The 20,380-nt window shown below is 44.5% G+C and overlaps 1 protein-coding gene across 1 annotated transcript in view; it reads left to right on the top strand.

Annotated features, from left to right (window-relative positions):
* CLIP1 (CAP-GLY domain containing linker protein 1) overlaps positions 1-20,380 on the top strand; it is a 72,477-nt gene that overhangs the window by 12,261 nt on the left and 39,836 nt on the right. Inside the window, exons 4-12 of the mRNA XM_005875452.2 lie at positions 119-243; positions 739-961; positions 4,807-5,004; positions 5,600-5,703; positions 7,139-7,199; positions 8,472-8,504; positions 11,500-11,604; positions 15,706-16,650; positions 18,190-18,306. Coding sequence (XP_005875514.1) covers positions 119-243; positions 739-961; positions 4,807-5,004; positions 5,600-5,703; positions 7,139-7,199; positions 8,472-8,504; positions 11,500-11,604; positions 15,706-16,650; positions 18,190-18,306 — 1,911 coding nt within the window. The remainder of the gene's footprint in view (positions 1-118; positions 244-738; positions 962-4,806; positions 5,005-5,599; positions 5,704-7,138; positions 7,200-8,471; positions 8,505-11,499; positions 11,605-15,705; positions 16,651-18,189; positions 18,307-20,380) is intronic.

Genomic DNA, 20,380 nt, shown 5'->3' with positions numbered 1-20,380 from the left:
GGGAAGGAAGCCTGCTGATAGAAGTGAGGGTGCGTAGTGCACCATCTTGGTGGGAACTGTAGAAGATGAAGTGTTGGTACGACGCTCATCTCCTCACTTTAACGCTCTCTTCTTGCAGGTCGGTGGCACTAAGGCTGGTGTGGTCCGGTTTCTCGGGGAGACGGACTTTGCCAAGGGGGAGTGGTGTGGTGTGGAGTTAGATGAGCCTCTTGGGAAGAATGACGGGGCTGTTGCTGGCACAAGGTTTGTTTGGAATTGGGCACCATCTTGTCTCACCCTTGCACGAAAAGGTGCCCGAGCAGGTCTCACCCGTTGTGTCTTATAACATGGAAATGAGTGTCTTGAAGAGCTGCCAGCGTTAGACACTTGTTCGATTTCCTTCTCCCTTTGTCTGGCAAGGTTTTATTAAGTGGATCACTGTATTGCTGAACTCCTCTGCTGTATGTTTATCCGGTGGTAGAAACATTCATTCCCTTTGTTACCTTAGTGCCCGATGAGCAACTCATGCTCTGTGCATGACGTTATTATTTATGGTGTGTTTTCCAAAACATTGCTGAGGTTATTTAGCAGCCTTCATCCGTGTGAACCCTGCCTGCTGTGCGTCACCCCACCTTCCCCCAGCTGAGCGGTAGAATTGACAGCAAACCAGTCACGACTTAGGAGTTAGAAGCGCTTCCTCGTTACAGTTTCTCCTAACGAAGTTTTTTTTGTCACTTTCCTTATTATTGTTCTCTCAAGGTATTTTCAGTGTCAACCCAAATATGGCCTGTTTGCTCCCGTCCACAAAGTGACCAAGATCGGCTTCCCTTCCACTACGCCAGCCAAAGCCAAGGCCGCCGCGGTGAGGCGAGTGATGGCCACCACGCCCGCCAGCCTGAAGCGCAGCCCGTCCGCATCCTCTCTCAGCTCCCTGAGCTCGGTGGCCTCCTCCGTGAGCAGCAAGCCCAGTCGCACAGGATTAGTAAGCCTCTCTCTCCTCACTGCATGTCTCTGCCTCCCGGCACGGCCAACGCTGGCAGCCAATGCACCTGCTCTGCTTCTAGAAATACTAAGTCGCCCCTCACCCTTGTGCTAAACGTTAGCTGTAGCTTGTGAATGTCCTTGCCAGGGTCACAGAATTAAACTCTAGCAAGAGTACACGTTTTAAAATAGTTTTTAACAACCCCTTTCCGATTCCTAAGGCTTCACGATGTAGCAGTTCTGGGTGAATCTAGCCACTACCGACGAGATGACTGCTTTTCTCAGAAATGACTTTGGGCACAAGAAAGACTGGAAAATTGGGGGTGGTGGTGTTCCTTTTCCTTAAGGACTTAGGTCTCTTATTTCAAACAGTTTTAGGAACTAAAGTATTTTGAGCAAAGCCATGTTCTTGCAATTTTGACATGAATACAGTCTAACCCTCTGAAAGCAGATAATGTGTGGAGTGTTCCCGACCTGGGCCAGAGGACACAGAGGGGAACTTCTAGAACTTGAAAGGATGCTCGGAAGAGCTATGTTTTGTTTTGTCTTCTCTCTCTATGTCCTCCTCCCACCCCCTCCTCTCCCCCCTCCCCCCATTTAGATCACTAAACATAGAGTCATCAGAATTAAAATAAAATAGCAGCGTCTCATTCTGGTTGATAATGCGCACTTCATCAGGGTCAAAGCAGTGCCTTTTTGGCGTCGGCCCGTGCCATTACGCTTATCTGCTTGAAGAGAGGCAAGTACTGTTGAATTTTGAAATGGCAGTGTTGTCCTCCAGGCTGAGGTCGGGATCTCTGCATGATGATGGTGAACTACGGACAGGAGTTAGGATGCTAAGTGGTGTGATCTCGGTTTGCCTTCTTTCGGGTGATGTCGGGCAGGGAAAGGCAAGGCAGAGGGATCTGCCCTAGAAGTGGGGGTTGTGCTGCTCGGGCCGCCAGCCCAGGTGCTCTTCTTCCTCATCAGTTCAGTAAAAACGCGCTTGGACTATTTCATTTTGCATTTGAAGAGAAAGTCTGCACCTTCCACAGAGCAGTTACAAATGGACTTTATAGAAAAGGTTGACAGACGCAACGAAGTAGAGGTGAAAAACCTCAGTTTCGACAACGCCTTGTTCCAGGGGTCCGCAAACTCCAACGTGGACGTCTCATCTGCTTTGTCAATCCCGGACATTCCGCAGAGGTGTCAGGTCTGGGTTAGGAATTCTTTCTTGAATCATTTCTATTATGTTGTAATCATGAGTCCATTTCCTTGGAAAATAGCCAAGCTCTCCTCGCTGCCCCCAGCCTCCCCTCTTACTCTCAGACCAATTCTGACAACTCATTTAGGGAAGGACGCCAACAAAAGAGAAAGGAGTCTTCTCGCCTTGCAAAACAGCTTATTTAAAAAATATTTTTATATAGGGTAGCTGTGGTTTCTAAGTTAAAAAGCACGATAAAAGAATATGCCAAGAATATAGAAAATTTGAAATGTGCCTTCCTAGAAATGTATCTCGGCAACAGAATCCTACTCATATATATAAAAAAGTCTAAAGACTTTCCTGCAGAATGATCTGGAAGTGTTGGACACAGAGATTCCCAGGCCTCCTAGGTTCACAGCCCCTTTAGTGTCTGGGTTATTTTTTCATGGAGGCCCTAGGTCAGGAGAAGTAGCTGACAGTTCTGTTTATTAAGTAATTAGGTTTAAATAACTTAATATTTATGTCTCAGGAGTTGGTAGCTGTTTAAAAAAATGACGCCTATTAATGAAAAGGACAACTATTTTAAATTCATTCTTGAGTAACCATCACACATCACTACCAGGTCGTATGCTGCTGTTGGGCACCTGTCAAATCTTGGAATCTCCCTGAGCACCACCGCCCTCATTTTCGGTGCCGCACTGATTTTTGTTGGCATAGTCCTTGCTTTTGGTCATGGCAGTAGCCCAAACCCAGCTTCGGAAAGACATGACGTCACCTAAAGGAATATGTATGACCACCTGAGGCGTGAAGAAAGAAAATGGAGTCACTGTGGTCAAGCGGCTAAATTACTGAAACCGCGTTGGCTGAGGCACGAGGAAGCAATTCATTAATTAGCCGAGGAACCTAAACTTCTTAGGAAAGAATGTTCACGCGTCCAGACCACCTGATGTCCATTAGTCAGACCACGGGACGTCCGGAAGATGACCATCTCGGACCCATCCAGAGGCTAAGGATGCAGGACGGATCCTTCTCAGGAATGTGCACTATGAGAACTCTTAGATTTTATTTCTTCTTCAGAGGGACACCCTGGGTATTTTCTACCCGTGTTTCCAGTTTGTAAACCCTAAACCCTTGAATAAATCTTTAGTGTTTAGTATTTCTAGCCACAGTCTGCTGAAACGGAATTGCCTCAAGCTGTAGTTTGCATGGTGTCCAACAGGTGTCGCTGTTTCCCTTGAAATTCACTGCCGTTTGCTGCAGTCCCCTGGGGCATCTCTGCACGAACCTCAGATTGAGTGTCTTCAGGAAGAAATGTTGGAATGGGAGCGTATAATCCAACCACACATGTACTGAAACTGGAAAGTCAAGGTCAAGTGTAAAAGAGAACAGGAATTCCTCCTTCCCCAGTATGTGTAATTCAAGCAATTTCACTAACTAGAAGCCACTAAGTACTACTCGGGTTTGATTGGATCCTTGCCTCTCCTAGTCATCAAATTGCCTCACTTGGAGGGGATGGCAGATCCCCGTCCTCAGACTGAGGAAGAAAAGAGCATTCAAGCCACAGGTGAGGCCCCCAACTGCAGAAGGTGAAGTCAGGGCTGCGGTGACCTGCAACCTAGTGGTCGCTGAGGGAACAGCCCTGCACAAGCCGTGAGGCCCTTTCTCGACCACCAGCCTCTAAAGCTGGGCTTGGAAGAATAGTAGTCGACTTGCCCAATTATCTGTTAACATGCAGTAGGAGGTTCTTTGCTCTGTGCTTTTATGTGATGTTAGCCTCAAGATGGAGGATTTGGGCATGTGAAACAGGTGACCGAGCTGAGACCCTCCTAATCCACTCCTTTCCTAGTCACTCTCCCCCACTTCTCATTGTCCTCCCCTTCCCTCTCCGTGCCCCCTTTTTTCTCACCCTCCTCCCCTCCCCTACTTCTCTTTGTCCATAAATCTCTTTCTCCTCCTTTTTGTCTCGTGTTTTTTTCTTTCTTCCTCTTATGTGTGTCCTTGCCCAGACATACGCACACACACTCACCCACTCCCACGCACCTGAAGGCAGGTCAGTGGTCCTCTTCATCTTGTCCTTATAAATCTCTGTGGGGATGGGCATTCAGCTCCTCAAGGCTACATTGCTGGCGAGATCGCCTCTGCCTTTCACTCTGAAACAAAGATGAAGAAAGTCCTGGCAACGGTCCAACGATTTAATCAATTGAAGGAAGGTTTGTGATGCAGAGGGGGATCTATCGGTCTCAACTTCGAGTCTAAAGATCAAAAGATTGCCCAAAATGTCGTAACAAGAAGACAGCTATAAGTGAAGCTTAGGTCGGAGTGGAGTGGAGAGAAACGTGTTAAATGGGTTCTGTGGAATTTTTCTAGATTCCTGTAAGGCCCTGTCAGCTGAGCTCAGGGTACCTTTGACTTGAGCCACTCATTCTTCTAGACATCTTCCTGATTGGTCCACGGCCTCTTTGCATTGTTCTTTGTGGAATTTACAGACAGGAGGCGCATGCTGTCTTGTTTTCTTGATGAAGAGCCTTTCCGAGTCATTGGCAAGCCTGAGAGCCGGGGCAGCACTTTCGCTTTGCTGAGGAGGCACCCACCCTGCATGCATCACTCCCTGCCCACGTCCCTCGTAGGTCATCACCCTTCACTTCTTTCACTTTCCTTTGCAGTTGACCGAAACCTCCTCCCGGTACGCCAGGAAGATCTCCGGCACCACCGCCCTCCAGGAGGCCCTGAAAGAGAAGCAGCAGCACATTGAGCAGCTGCTGGCCGAACGGGATCTAGAGAGGGCGGAGGTGGCCAAGGCCACGAGCCACGTGGGGGAAATAGAGCAGGAGCTAGCCCTGGCCCGGGACGGACACGACCAGGTGAAGTCTGGCGCTGGCCTTGTGGTGATGGTGACAGGTTCTAAGCTGATCGCATTGCAGAGATGGTGGCAGGTTCTAAGTTGAGGGAGGAGGCCGAACTACCTCCTGGTGCCGGGAGCTAGTCCTGGGAGCACTAGAAATGTCTTTGCTGGGCTTGTTTGAAAGCTGTGACCTGGAGTCCCAGTTTGCATCGTCATAAAGGCGGAGTTTTGTTCTTCTTGAGTGCACCTTAGCCTCTTGGTCTTTACGTCCAGGTCTTTTGGCCTGTCAGTGCTAGGTGAGCTGGCTTAATTGGACGTCACCTGTGATCGCAACTTCTGTTTTGTAGACGATCCTCTGCATGAGTTTTAGCTTCCATAGATGGGCGTTGTTGTAACATTGCCCTCTGCTGCCATCATGGTGTGGTTTCCATCCTCGTCCTCCGGGAATGCGGCTGACAATAACCTATTAAAAATCATAGAATGCATTCTAACGTGGAAAGGTTTTGGAGGAACGCCAGCCCACAATGGTGCCACTTAGCCGTAGCTCTTTGGAGGCGTCCCTGGGCCTGTCTGGGTCAGAGAGAGGCCGCTCACTGACACCCTTGCCTCCCCAGCATGTCCTGGAACTGGAGGCCAAGATGGACCAGCTGCGAGCCATGGTGGAAGCTGCCGACAGGGAGAAAGTGGAACTGCTCAACCAACTAGAAGAGGAGAAAAGGTGATCCTAAACTGTCCCCTGGGGCACGTGTGGCCTTTTCCTTTTAAACTTCCTTCCCATTAGCAACCATGTTGGCATCAACCCTTAGAACCAAAGGAATGGCCGTGTTCAGCGGGAATAGAAGTCTTCCTTCTGTGAGAGGAGGGTTTGCATTGATTTGACTTCCTGTGAGTCGTTTGTAATCATCCAGACATGGCCTGATTAACTGAACAATCATTTGTGGAGCACCTACCGTGTGCCACGCAGCCTTAGTTGTGTGGTGGCGTTCATGCAGACCCAGCCCCGTGGGGGGGTGCTGGGCCCAGCTCCCTAGGATTTACCCAGGTGGCTGATGAAGTCGTATTATGTCTGATGGGTGATACACAGTCCCTGTCCTCAAGAAACTCAATACCTTATTAGGAAAGCAAGGCTCTCACGTGAGGCAATTAGGGAATTTTCCAGGTCAGGACGAAATCAGGTGCTAAACTGAGAGAGAAAGCAAGTTTGGGCATGATAGAAGGGTTTTGAGGCTGTTAACAAACAATCTCTCCACAAAAAGCATCTTCATGGAAACCATGCGAACATCTCTGGTTATGGGATGTTAGTCCTCAACTGTTGCACTTAATGCCGTTTCTGACAGCGACTTGGCTCACTAGCAGTCAGGATGGTCATAGACTCTGTGTGGTGAGGGGACAACCCAGTGGAGGTGGGATGCGGTCTCTGACCAGGGAAACCACTTTCTCATTGGATTGAGGAACACTGTACATAGGACAGTGATGGCGAACCTTTTGAGCTCGGCGTGTCAGCATTTTGAAAAGCCCTAACTTAACTCTGGTGCCATGTCACATATAGAAATTTTTTGATATTTGCAACCATAGTAAAACAAAGATTTATATTTTTGACATTTATTTTATATATTTAAATGCCATTTAACAAAGAAAAATCAACCAAAAAAATGTCATAGGTTCGCCATCACTGACATAGGACATTCTCCCCGCCTCCTGAATACGGGTGCAGGTAAAGGAGCCACAGTGACAGGTCCCTCCGGACTGTTTGCTCTGTTGTGAAACCTGCCCTGGCTCTGCTGACTGCGGGGCAGGAGAACTGTCCTCCCAGCTCTACAGTAGCTTGAGGGCATCAGACCTCTTCCCATGAGGCAGACCTCGTCTCGATCAGATCCATTCTGGTGCTTCTGACCAAGGGAACCGGTTGATTTTTCTCAGCTCTTACCTCCTGCCTTCTGGAACGCGTACCTGGATAAAACTCTGGAGCTTCCCGAGGAAGAGTAGAGCTCTCAGGTGCATACACCCGAGGCCTAAAGATGCATTTATTTCCTATGCCTCTGAGGCATTTCTTTCCATGGTCATGTGCTTTTTGCCAGGGTATTGCTTGTAGAAACACATGGGCACACTCGTTCCCGTTTTCTTAAGTGCTTTGTTTCCCTCTCGTTCCACAGGAAGGTGGAGGATCTTCAGTTCCGGGTGGAGGAAGAATCAATTACTAAAGGCGACCTTGAGGTAAAACCCCTCCAGCTGTCTGAAGCGTTTATGGGTCCCCATGTTCAGAAATGTGGACGAAATCATTGTGCCAGCTGATGTGGCCAGAACGGGCAGCGGAGGGATGGCAGGGCCCAGCCTCTGGCCAGCGGGGCTGTGGGCATGGCTGCCGGAGGTGATGGGGCGGCCTCTGCGCCTGCGACAGAGCCATCCCACCTCCTGTGGCCCAGTAAAGTTTTCACTACTCTTTCTTTCTGCTTTGAAATTCAAAAACCTCAAATTGGAGTTAATCGAGTCATAAGTCTGGCAGTGTGTCCCAAGTGAGACTCTCCGTGTCTCTCTGATGACCAGAAACTGCACTCCTTGGGAGGAGCATTTTTTGCTTCATCCTAATAGTCCAAAACAGAGCCTTGCTTCTTCCACTGAGCAGGACAAACCTTTTATAACCCCGTGAAAGGGATAAATATATGTTCTAGTAGTTGAGCTTTTTACAAAAGTAATTACCAGAAAGAAACAAGAGCAATTTATATTTTAGCTTCTTTTACTTTCATGGCATATTTTAAATTAATAGGGATTTTTCTTTACAATCAAGTTTCTCATCTTGTAACAATTATTCATATTAGTTTTTTCAAATAGACAACAGAGTTCAATGGTCTTGATGCTTTTCAAACCACTGCTAGATATATGACAAGTATAAATTATTAAAATTTTCAAATTCTGCAGATTTTTGGTACTTTAATCTGTAATATTTTTGTAAAAACTGCACATTTCTGTGCAGCTCTCAAAATATACATTTATGCTGCCATTACAATTTTAGAGTCTTTTGATTGCCCACACCATGCTTACATTTCAAGGGACTTCCAAATAGGAACTCTGATTTCTTTGGAAATAAGTGTATCCTTACAGTTAACAAAAAGTAAGGAAAACATTTTCTGAGTTTTAGTTTTATAAAGCCCAAGATTTAATGGATTATTAGTAATAATAAGTCTTCATTCATTTCATATATTGTACAATTACATTTCTTTAGTTTACTTTTGTGTTATCCTCATCCACTTACAAACACCCTAAAAGTTTCATTAGAAGTTTCATATCATCATCCAATTCATTTGAAATATAGCCTATGGTGTTTGGGAGAAGGACAAATGAAAATATTTACATCAGCACTAGGCTAGTATATAGTCTGTCTGATAAACTTACTTGAAATTAATCAAAGTTATTTTGAAACCCTAACATTGAAACTTTAGTCGAATCTCTCTTTTGTTGTTGTTTAATTTTTTATTTTTTTACTGATAGCAAAAGAGCCAGATTTCTGAAGATCCTGAGAATGTAAGAGGGCACTTAACTGTGTGGATATTTTCCTTGTTAACACAGATTGATTACAGATTAAAATGCTTATTGATATACTCAAATACTAACTCCATAATCTGACCTTGAGACGTTGACCTTAATATTTCTGTGCATGTGGCTTTCAAAGCAGTTACATTTGTATCCTGAAGAAATTGTATGTTATGACTAAGTTCTATAAATCCATTTGTTTAATACATAGGCATGTGTTTACTTCATAAGAAATTTTGTCAGAAACGGGCAAAATTAATTTTGTCTGGGGGCCTGGCCTTAATTCATAATGTTTTCTAATTTTAATAGAATTATTCCAAAAGAGATGAAGCATAAAATATATTAGATGGAGTTATAGAAATTCTGGGGGAAGTTTTCCCAAATTGTCTAATTTTATTCCCAGGAGAGTTAAAAGGGAATTGCGAATCCCAGACTGATTGCCTTGGGTGTGAGCACCCCTTGCTGGCCAGTGCCTGTCCTTGCAGCTGACTAGAAATACAAACTTGGAATTCGTCACTGTGGTAGTTTCCCTAGTTTTTGAACCTAGAGGCTAGAATTCTTTAGTGAAGAGACTGAGTGTTTTAAATTTATTATTTTCGAAGTGAGGTTTTTAGGGTAGCAGTGCTACCAGGCAGGTAGGTGTTTTCCTCCCTCCTTCTGCTTAAGATTAAACACCCAATTCAAATCTTACCAAAGTGACCTCGAAAGCCAGGCTTCAGCTCTGATGCCAACTGAAAGAAACCCAAAAACTTCTCACTGTGATTTACCACCACAAGAGAACAAAATTAAGGCAAACACTGTTTCTCCCCACCGCCTCCTGGCAGGTAGAATATACAACTCAAGACTGAACTTTTACAACAGCCTCCGTTCTGAAGGTTCCCTTTCTGTGCAGCTACTTCAGTGATCTGGGTCTCCTCTCTCCTTCCCACACGGGCTCCCGCTGCGTCCAGTGTCAGTCTGCATGGGGTCTCCCTCCCGCCTCTCTGTGCGCTTCTTGCAGAGCCTCTGCTTGCCCTCTCCGCCTGTCCCAGGACTGCCCTCTGGGACACGTGTCTTCTTCTGAGAAAGGAGTCAGTTAATAAGGAGGGTTGTCCTGTTGGGTGTAACGTTTTGACTGCATTCCATGGCGTGGAAGTGGATCACTAGTCCCCGTGCTGATGACTGGTCAGAGACCGTGGTGCAGTCCCAGGTCATTGGTGTGCACCCCGCCAGCAGGGAGGTCTCGCTGCAGTCACCCGGAAGGGGGTGAGGAGCACGCTCAGTGGTCATGGGCTTTTTATCTTGAAGTGGTGACCTTTCACCCCCAGGACACTGAACTCGGTGTCCAGAGGAGAAAAAAGGTTTTGTTGCCTTTTGCTATTAGGGTTTCAGTGCTTGAGGCTGCGACCACAGTTACGTAGTCCTGGATCAGATTCTTTTCTTGTAGAAGCAGTAAACAGAACAACTTCTGTCTGAGGCACGTCTGGACGAAGGGGACTATCCAGATAACTAGGTTTCCAGTGTTATTTTTGTTGAGTGTAAGAGCTGAAGGGGTTGAGATGGCTTTGTTTTGTTTTTAATTTTGTGTTCACTGTTTAAGCGTTCCATGGTGATTTATACCTGGATTGCAAGCAAAGGGAGCTCTTAAATGCACTGGCCTCCCCAGAGTTCCACTGGCGGTAGTAAAGACGTTTACAGTGTACAGCATCCTACCCTCTAGTAAGCTCTGCACTACTGTTTGCTTCTTTATTTAGAGTTTGTTGTCGTTTTCTCATTTCCCGTAATGGTTCAGACCGATAGATCTGACCGGTTGGAACCACAAAATAGTTAAGTTACTGCAGTAACTAGAAGCTTCTGGGAACAGCGCTCTCAGTGGGTTTTATCCGTTGGTTACACTGCACCTGGCGGGGAGAGAGGTGAGCGGGAAAGAGGTGCATTCAGACGGACATCAGGATTATTTGATGAAGGTTGTGTTGTACTTAAACCTGCTAGAAAGAGGTCACCTCCGGCTTCTCCATCGGGCTCCGTATGAGTGAGGGAGGATGGAGAAGCTCAGGGGTTTTGGAACACAATAGGGTCTCACCAGCTCTTCTTGGTGGAGTTCAAACTCACGCGTTCGTGGTGTCACCATTTCTTCCCTCTGAGGTAAGAACTACCTAGGGGTCAAGATAGAGAGTCCAGTTTTGGCCAAACTTTTCTGCTGCTCTGAGCCCCAGGGATGAAGGCTGTGGAGTATAACTGTTACTGGAATTTTCTTTCTGTAAATCTGATTTCCTTTTTTCTTTTTTCTTCTGGTGACAGCCTTTAGAAAAGCCACCGCTGGAAACAAATTAGAGCGTTAGTGGCTCTTTCCTGTCAGATGTGAGAATGTTGCCGAGAGTCTCATCAGAGGCCACTGGTGTGATTTCCTTAGCTCTCTTTCTAGAGTCCCCCTGTGAGGTGTCATGCTTGACCCTTGTTCATATCAAATCTGTGCCAAAGTGCAAGGTGCTGCTCTAGGGATTTACTGACCATTCATAAGGTTTGCTACATTACCTTCTCCGTATTTAGTCATAGTGGTCATTGTGAGGGTCAATCTACTTTTTAAAGTCACCAAGACAGTTACATATTCGTTAATGTCAAATAGCTGTTGTGGGGAGGAGGGAAGAATGGTAGTTTAGAGGAATATTAACTGTTCTAATTTGTGCTGATAAACTTCACTTATCAATATAACTTGTATTTGGCTGCATGCATCTGACATTTTTCATCCTGCCTCACGTGTTTTCCATTTTTCCTTTCTCAATAGCCTAGCTCATGTCCCCCGCCCACCTCATCCTCCTGTTGGTAGTTTACATCCTCACCCCCAACCTCCTCATCTCACTTCCATCCTCTTCCCGTCTCCATCTCCCGTCTTGTTCGTCCTCTGGCGGAAGGTGCTGGTGGCTCAGCCTGCATGCCGCTGTCCCCTCCTGTGCTGGCATGTCACGGTGGCACTGTTTGTTCTCTTCCTCTTCCTTTTTACTAACAGACGCAGACCAAACTGGAGCATGCCCGCATTAAGGAGCTTGAACAGAGCCTGCTCTTTGAAAAGACCAAAGCTGACAAACTCCAGAGGGAGTTAGAAGACACTAGGGTAATGGTTTTCACTGTTTAATGAAGCGGACCCGTGTATGTGAATGCTGGACACCTCGGGCGACACGCCTTGCGATGGCCTAAGCCTTGACCCAGTGGTTCAACCTGAGTTTGGTCTTGATACTGTTCGTGAGCTTAGACGGATGGGTAGGCACAGGAGTCTTATGTCAAATCTTTGGTCAAAGGTAAAAAGACTCATTCCTGTGCCTCACTCAGCCAAAACCAAGACCAGAAACTCTACAACTGTATACATTTGTATACATGGCTGCATTTGTGGTCCTTTGTATTCCTACCTCAAAATTTATTTCTCCGGTTCGCCATAAGCAGTCAATTGTCCTCTCATCCCCCTATTCCTAGTCACTGGGTTTTCTAGATACTTTTTTGTTACTGTTTTGTTTTTTTGTTTTTTTACTTTAGCTCTCTTTTCCTGCCTCCGTCCCTGGCCTCTTGGGGGAAGGGAATGGAAACATTGACTCTTTTAAGTGAGAGTTAAGGACTTTTACCCCAGTTACCTTCTGTTTTTTTCTTGATATCTGCTTTCTCTTTGCATTTCCCTCCTTTCTGTCACCTCGGTGGTTAAAATGCCAGCTGTAGGAGGAAAGGTGTGTTGGGAAGCAGAATGGCTTCTTACCACGCTGAGCCCCCTTGGAGCCATTGCGTTGGTCATGTTTTTGCTTATATGCTTGTTAAACGCACCTACACGGTGCTTACTTCATGCCAGGCACTATGCTGAGTACTTTACAAGTATTAACTTAGTCTCACCACAACCCCAGGTAATATTGTTCCCATTTTACAGATGAGGACACTGAGGCACAAAGAGATTAAGTAATTTGCCTAAGGTCATACAGGTAATAGTAAGGTGGGGCCAAGATTTGTATCTAGGCCATTTGGCCCCAGACTCTGTACCCTTAACCACAGAGTCTGACTATTATGGGAATAGTTTTGTGATGAAACGTTTAAAAAATGATATGAGTTATTTATATGGAAGAAAATATGTGTGTGTGTGTGTATCAATGAATTTGACTGTCAATGGCTAAATTGCCCAGATCTTAATTTTAAAATTTTAAAAATTACTCTATCTCTGATCAACTATTGGTTATAAAACCTGATTTTTTTTCTTTTGAATCATTAGTATTTTTAGAAATGTCCCTGTTGACAAATCATCGACTGATCTAAAAATCTACATAATTGAGTGATTTTTCTTCTCTAAGTCATGTTTTTACTTTTTTAAGAAGAAAGAAAATGTTCTCAGTCAGTCTCAACACTAAAGCTATCTCCTGTGTATGGGGTGAGAGAAATACCCTGGTAGTTTGGTGGTCTCTCCATTGCTCAAGAGCCAAAGACTTGGCCTGGGAAGTAGAAGGGACTGATGATAAGGCTGAGCTCCATGGTGGAAGGAAGGATAGTTTTTTACTTTCAAACTCCTCTCCCAAACTGCTTTGTCAGCAAACACCTTTGATGCTTTTTTGTGTGGCTGTGGATAAGAAGACATCCATTCACCGCATGGCTTATTCACACATTTCTGATTCAAGCTGTCATTTTTCTTTTTTTCTAAATTAAAATTTTTTTTAATGAGAGAGAGAGAGAGAGAAAGGAAGGAAGAAGAGCAAGAAACATCAATTTGTTGTTCCACTTATTGATGCATTCGTTGGTTGATCTTTTTATGTGCCCTGACCCAGGGATCGAACCCGAAACCTTGGTGTATCGGGACGTTGCTCTAACCAACTGAGCTACTTGGTCAGGGCTCAAGCTGTCATTTTTCTGTAACAAGTCGTGTCTTCTGTTGATCCTCACTTTTGGTCTGTCAAACGTGAAATCAGCCAGTGCCCCATATATGTTGCATATCACCTGTACTCCTTTTAGGAAGCGCTTTAGGATTCCTACAAGCCAATAAGCCCAGCTCATAAACGCTGTGCTCGGGGCTATAGAGATCTTAGCAAGAATAAGAAATGACACCTGGCTTTTCTGGCCTCAAATTAACAGGAGAGGCAAACCCATAGGCAGTTTTGCCTGAGGGCAGACTTTGGGAAATTAAAAAAAAAAAAAAAAAGAAATAGACGTACTGTGAAAATGCTACATGAAGTACAGTCACACTATTTATTATTTTCACTTATTTTCTTCACGTGGCATTTCCTCAGTTTGACTGTTTTGTTCTGCCGAATTAAGAACTATTGCCCTATTGGGTTTATTTGTCATAGACCTGGTAGCAGTGGGGCCTGTCAATATTCTGTACCTGACTTTGTGGTAACAAACTCTGGAACTACCCTGCTGCACACCCCAGAAAAAACGTTGATGAATTAACATCTCGAATCTGAATCGGCTGTGGCCCCGAAACACAACAGGTATAGGGAGCTCTGAGGTATTTAGTGACTCAATCGTGCAATTTTGGAGGCCCAAGTACGTTCTTTTCCTGTCTTCCCGTGGACATTTTAGTCTTTATTGATACCACAGCCTGTACGTGGACAGAGGAGATGGAATCAGCGCAGCCATTCCTTCCGGTCCCAGCACAGGCAGTGAGGGGGAGGAGTTTGACCCAGGAGGTCTGGGACTCACTGGTGTGTTTAGTCATTCACGCTCCCTTCTATTTCCCAGGTTAGCTTTTTATTCGCGAGGCTACTAATTCCCACATATTTTGTAGACTAATCTGACTGCCTAACAGGTGGCAGAGGGAAATACTTTCCTAAGAAAGAAAGGCCACAGGTTACGTGTTTTTCTTAGTCCTGGGGTGTGTATTTAAAAGAAGCAGGTTCCTGGGTCCCTCCAGAGATGAAATAGGATCAAAATATATGGGAGTGACTGGGCACCTGCACTGTAGACATGTGTCCAGGTGGCTCACGTGCACTGGAGTCCGAGAACCACTGGGTTAAGGGAACGAGGTGTGCGCCTCAGAATGCGACAGAATTAAACAGTCCCAAGAGGGGGTGCTATGTAGGATTCTTTTTTTTTTTTTTTAAATATAGTTTATTGATTTTTTACAGAGAGGAAGGGAGAGGGATAGAGAGTTAGAAACATCGATGAGAGAGAAACATCGATCAGCTGCCTCCTGCACATCTCCTACTGGGGATGTGCCCGCAACCAAGGTACATGCCCTTGGCCGGAATTGAACCTGGGACCTTTCAGTCCGCAGGCTGATGCTCTATCTACTGAGCCAAACCGGTTAGGGCAGGATTCTTTTATATAATTGCAGGTAAGTCATCATTCTTTCTTTGTCATTTTTTAAAAAAGAAGGTTAGTAAGTTAATTCATCATCCAGTTGAGGCTTTTATTCTACAGTTGATGTGCTATTCGTTGAAACATTGGATAGGTAATTTTACACCTCTGATACCCATACTATTCAATAGGAGTATAATACGAGCTATTTTTTTAACATTAACATACTTTTCAAAAAAGATAACAAGTGAACTTAATAATATATTTTATTTAAATGAATATATCCAAAATATCATTTAATCATGCAGTCAATATAAAATCATTAACAAGATATTTTATGTTCTTTTTTCTCCAAGTCTTCAAAATCTGATGCATATTTTATGTTGGCAGCCATGTCAGCTCAGATGAGCCCATTTCAAGTGCCCTATAGCCATAGGTGGCTCGTGGCTACTAAACTGAACAGCACATTCCTTTAAAATCATCTCCATCAGATCAATAAGCATTTATACATCCTGAGTGAAGTGGAGAGAAAAAGCAGGCAAAATAAGGAGGATTCTTTCTACCAGCCTGCAGAAATATTTGAGAACTTTGAAAGTTACTGTTTCTGTTAACTTCTTACCAATTTCATGCTGGTAATCGTGTACTTCCTCGCTTTAAGCTTCTTTGGAGGAAAAGGAAGTATTTTTGGAGTTAAACTCAATATCAATTTTAGATTCCTTTAGCATGTCAAGATGGTGGAAGTTTGACAAAGATTATAGTTTTGAATTGGAGCTACCAGAACTGGGCTTAAGCCACGATCATAGCTAGAGACAGACTCTCATGTAGGCATTGTGGGGGTAGTTTGCTGCCTTGAGATGGGAATAGGTTTACTTAAGATCTTCCAAGTTAAAGAAAATCGTCAGTGATTTGTTATTTAAATGATCTCTTTTTTTTTTTGGACTGCTGTTAATAGGTGGCTACAGTATCAGAAAAGTCTCGTATAATGGAGCTAGAGAAAGACCTAGCGTTGAGAGTGCAGGAAGTAGCCGAGCTGCGAAGAAGGCTCGAGTCCAATAAACCTGCCGGGGATGTTGACACGTCGCTCTCCCTTTTGCAAGAGATCAGCTCTTTGCAAGAGAAGTTAGAAGCCGCCCGTACTGACCACCAAAGAGAAATCGCTTCCCTGAAGGAGCACTTTGGAGCCCAGGAGGAGACGCATCAGAAGGAGGTGAAGGCTCTGCAGGCTGCCTCAGAGAAGCTCTCCAAGGAGAACGAGTCGCTGAAAAGCAAGCTTGACCACGCCAACAAGGAGAACTCGGACGTGATAGCCCTGTGGAAGTCCAAGCTGGAGACCGCCATCGCGTCCCACCAGCAGGCCATGGAGGAGCTGAAGGCTTCCTTCAGCAAGGGGGTGGGGACAGAGACGGCCGAGCTGGCCGCACTGAAAACGCAGATAGAGAAAATGAGACTAGATTACCAGCACGAAATAGAAAGCTTGCAGAATCAACAAGACTCCGAACGGTCTGCTCACACTCAAGAGATAGAAGCCGTCAGGGCAAAGCTGATGGAGGTCATTAAGGAGAAAGAGAACAGTCTGGAAGCCGTCCAGTCGAAACTGGACAAGGCAGAAGACCAGCACCTGATAGAAATGGAAGACGCCTTGAACAGACTGCAGGAAGCCGAGACAAAGGTAAAGGAGCTAGAGGTGCTGCAAGCCCAGTGCAGTGAGCAAACCAAGGTTATTGATAGTTTTACGTCGCAGCTCAAGGCTGCCGAGGAAAAGCTGCTGGATCTGGACGCTCTTCGGAAAGCCAGTTCCGAAGGTAAATTGGAGATCGAGAAACTTAGACAGCAGTTTGAGGCAGCTGAGCAACAGATTAAAAATTTAGAGGTGGAAAGGAATGCTGCAAGTGACAAGGTTTGTATTGACATTCTTCATCTTTTTCTTTTCCATTTGCTTTTCTTATTTTTCATTGTATGGTTTTGTGGTTTTTGTTGTTTGTTTTTTGCATTGAAGTTAACTCATCTTCCAAATTCTTGATTTAAGTAAGACAAATTGCTTGGTGCTAACAAATCTCCCAGTTTGAATATAGTATGTTTTGATCATCCTCAGTATGGTTTCATCTGAGGAAATGGGAGAAAATAATGGCTCAATTATGTGAATTCGTTTTGGTTTCCAGTGGGTTCCTTTACCTCCATGCTTTTCTGTGATCTCCCATTCAAGCTTAGTTCCAGTCTAGAATCTCTTTCTAAAATAGAGAACTCCCTAATTGATGGCGCTAAGGTAAATGAATGAAGGAATTCGATAGAAACTTACATGATCGTCTCCTTTCCCAGCGCCATAGTTGCCTTGTCTGTGAGGTCGTATATGAAAACAATGTGAGCTCCGAGCGGTACTTGGCTGTTATATATGAACATGCCGTGATGAGTGACGCTCACGGCAGAGCTCGGGTTGAGAGCCTGGAGCCCTTTGCAGTGCCTCTTAGGTCTCGTTGGAGAGTTTCTGTGCCACAAGCAGAACACTGTTCCTCCTTTGGGGGGAAAGACTGGATGAGGATGCTTTTGGTCAAAGTGTGGGAAGTTAGGTGAAATGTCTGCCAGCTTCATTTCCTACAGCGAGCCTTGTTCAACAATGTCGTCTTCATTTCATGGCTTGTTCCAGGAGCTAATGCTCTTCCCAGTCCTCCTGCCACTCGGTGAGGCGCTGGCACTGATGCCAAATTTTCTGAGCTTTTTGCAGGAGAAGCAGCTCTATCGGCAAAGAAGGAAGGGTTGTGAGGGTTAAGTGGGGAGGACGGACAAATGGCAAAAATTGCTAAGTAACCTTCGTTGAAGATGATAAACTATTTACAGGAAATTTTTCTCAAATCTCCTCACTCGATTCCAAAATTCCAATCAAAATACAAAAATCTGTGGGGAATATGCAGCTAATATAAAAGTTGGTGCACTTTTTTTTTTAACATCAGGATTTAATGAAAGCCCATTTCTGATGACTGTGGTCTAGTGCATTTTTATAATTTCATTTTTATGTTAGCTGTTGGAATACTTTAGGCATATAAAAAATACAGAAAATGATAACCCAGACCACATGTACCCATCATTTCTATCTTAGGGCTTTTAAAGTCCAGGAAATGAAATTGCTCAACTAACTCAGAAAGTAAGCATCTGCACTTTCTGCTTTAAATCATGTTGATATTCCAAATATAGCAATAGAAAAACACTATTTTGATTATCTTAAAATAGACATTAGGTCATTATATCTCGGACTGACTATGAAAAGTCATTTGTTTCTTAGAATAAAAAAAACAAAAATGGTTTCTTATCCCCACCTTTATCCCTTTCAGTTGTGTTTGGTTGTGTTTGTTTCTCATAATATTTTTTTGTTTTATTTTTTTGTTTCTCATTATTATTTTGTTTTTGTTTGTTTGCTTTTGCACCATGTAACTGTGTATGGTAGGCTAGTAGCATTTCCAAAGAGCTGCAGGGGAAAGAGCTCACACTCAGCAAACTCCAGGAGCACGTGAGTGAAGTCAGTCACGTGAAAGAGGCTTTGGAGAAAGAACTTCAGGTGTTGGTAAGTACCTGCTGGGAGCCTGAGTCTCTGGCCAGTTGAATTGTTCCTGTTTACAAACAAAAATCTCCACAAAGAAAAAGCATTGTACCTAGTTCTTTCTCTTTCAAAGTACTGATTTAAATCAGACTTATTAGTAATAGGCTGCTAAAGACCTTGGGGGGGATCAGATCACACCCAAACTAGCAACAAAGGTAGGTATTACAGTCGTCCCCCCTTATCCACGGGAGATACAGTCCAAGACCCCTGTGGATGCCTGAAACTGCGAGGGGAGGGTACCGAACCCTGTATGTACTGTGTTTTTTCCTATGCTATACAGATCTTTGATAAGTTTACTTTATCAGTTAGGCACAGTAAGGGATTAACAATAACTAATAAAATAGAACAGTGATAACAATGTACTGTAATAAACGTTATGTGGTCACTCGTTTCAGGGGCCCCTTGCTGAAGTCCTCGTACAGGCTCAGTGCTTTCTGGCACAAAATCTTGCCATTAATTGAGATATGTTTTCTGCTTGTTCACCCACAAATTTTTAAAAAAATATTTTTATTGATTTCAGAAAGGAAGGGAGAATCATTGATCAGCTGCCTCCTGCATGCCTGCTACTGGGAATCAAGCCCACAGCCTAGGCATCTGCCCTGACCAGGAATTGAACTGTGACCTTCTGGTTCATAGGTTGACATTCAACCACTGAGCCACGCTGGCTGTGCCACCCATAAATTTAATGCCTTTTCCATCAGGCACGTATCACGCACTGTGGCCCTAACTTTTGGAGTTTGAGGTGCAACACCAAGACTAACAGGAATTTCTGTTCCTTCACAGCTTCACTGATAGAAGATTCTCACCTCAGCATACAATTTTTTTTTTCTTTCCTTAATAAGTTGAGGACTTTCACCTTTTCACTTGCAGGGGTGGGGAACGTCCAGCCCGTGGGCCATATATGGCCTAAGAAATCATTTGGTCTGGCCCTGCCAAGGCATTAGGGACGAGTTAATTAAATGTTTGACCAAATACCACATGCCAGTTTTTAAGGTGATAATTTTGTATGGTCTGTGAATGGTGTTATAAATATCCCTATGGCCCTGGGCAGAAATAAGGTTTCCCACCCTGAAAAGGGAGCACGTGATGCTGATCTTTACCTATCTGAATCGTCAGCACCACTGCTCTAACGGCTGTTATTCAGTAAAATAAGGGTGACTTGCAATAAGCATTGCGATATCTCGACAGTCGATTTGATAACCAGGAAGGCTACCAAGGTACTAAGGGGCAGCTGGAGTATCCATCATGGAGACGCCAGACAAAGGGATGAGGCACGTCTGGGCGGGACAGAGTGGGATGGCACAAGATTTCATCACGCTACTCAGAACAGCACACAATTTAAAACGTTTGAATTGTTTATCAAATTGTTTATTTTCTGGATTCCACATTTCGTATTTTCAGACGTTGGTTGACTGTGGAACTGAAACCATGGAAAGTGAAACCGTGCATAAGGGGACCTTCAAAAATAATCTGTCCTTTGCTCTGGTGATGTGTTGCTTTGGCATGCTATTGAGTGCTTAGTTTTATTAGACACAGGGACCTTCCTAGTTATGCACCCAGCACGTTTGGTTTCATGTATGATGAGGCCATGCACTGTGTCTTCTCCATTTGCCTGGTGACAGCCAGCCATCCTGGACCCCTGACCCTCTGTTAGCAAGGCAGGTCCTGATTCCGCAGATTCACACAACTCTTCCTTACAACTTGGCTTATTCACATCAGGAAATGCCTTTTTATTTCCTATATCCTCGTTCCCTAATCCCAAGTGGTATGATATTTTTTTTCTTCGCTTTTCTCAACTGTTCTTCCTACCTTGCCTCTTGCATCAAAAACATGAGCTTAATCAAGGTTGATCATCATAAGCAGTGGCAATGATACCCAGACATTGTGGGAAAGGAAAGTCATAGGCTTATGGAGGAACAAGGTAAGGGAAACATGTTCCACACTATGCACGCACATGCATATACTTAAATATGTGTGCACACTCACACATATATCCAGATGCATGTGTATGCCCAGGCATGCACACACGCACATGCAA

This window comes from Myotis brandtii, unplaced genomic scaffold (assembly GCF_000412655.1).
Source record: "Myotis brandtii unplaced genomic scaffold, ASM41265v1 scaffold463, whole genome shotgun sequence".
In the NCBI taxonomy this organism is placed as follows: domain Eukaryota; kingdom Metazoa; phylum Chordata; class Mammalia; order Chiroptera; family Vespertilionidae; genus Myotis; species Myotis brandtii.
This window is presented reverse-complemented; position numbering and strand designations above follow the sequence as displayed.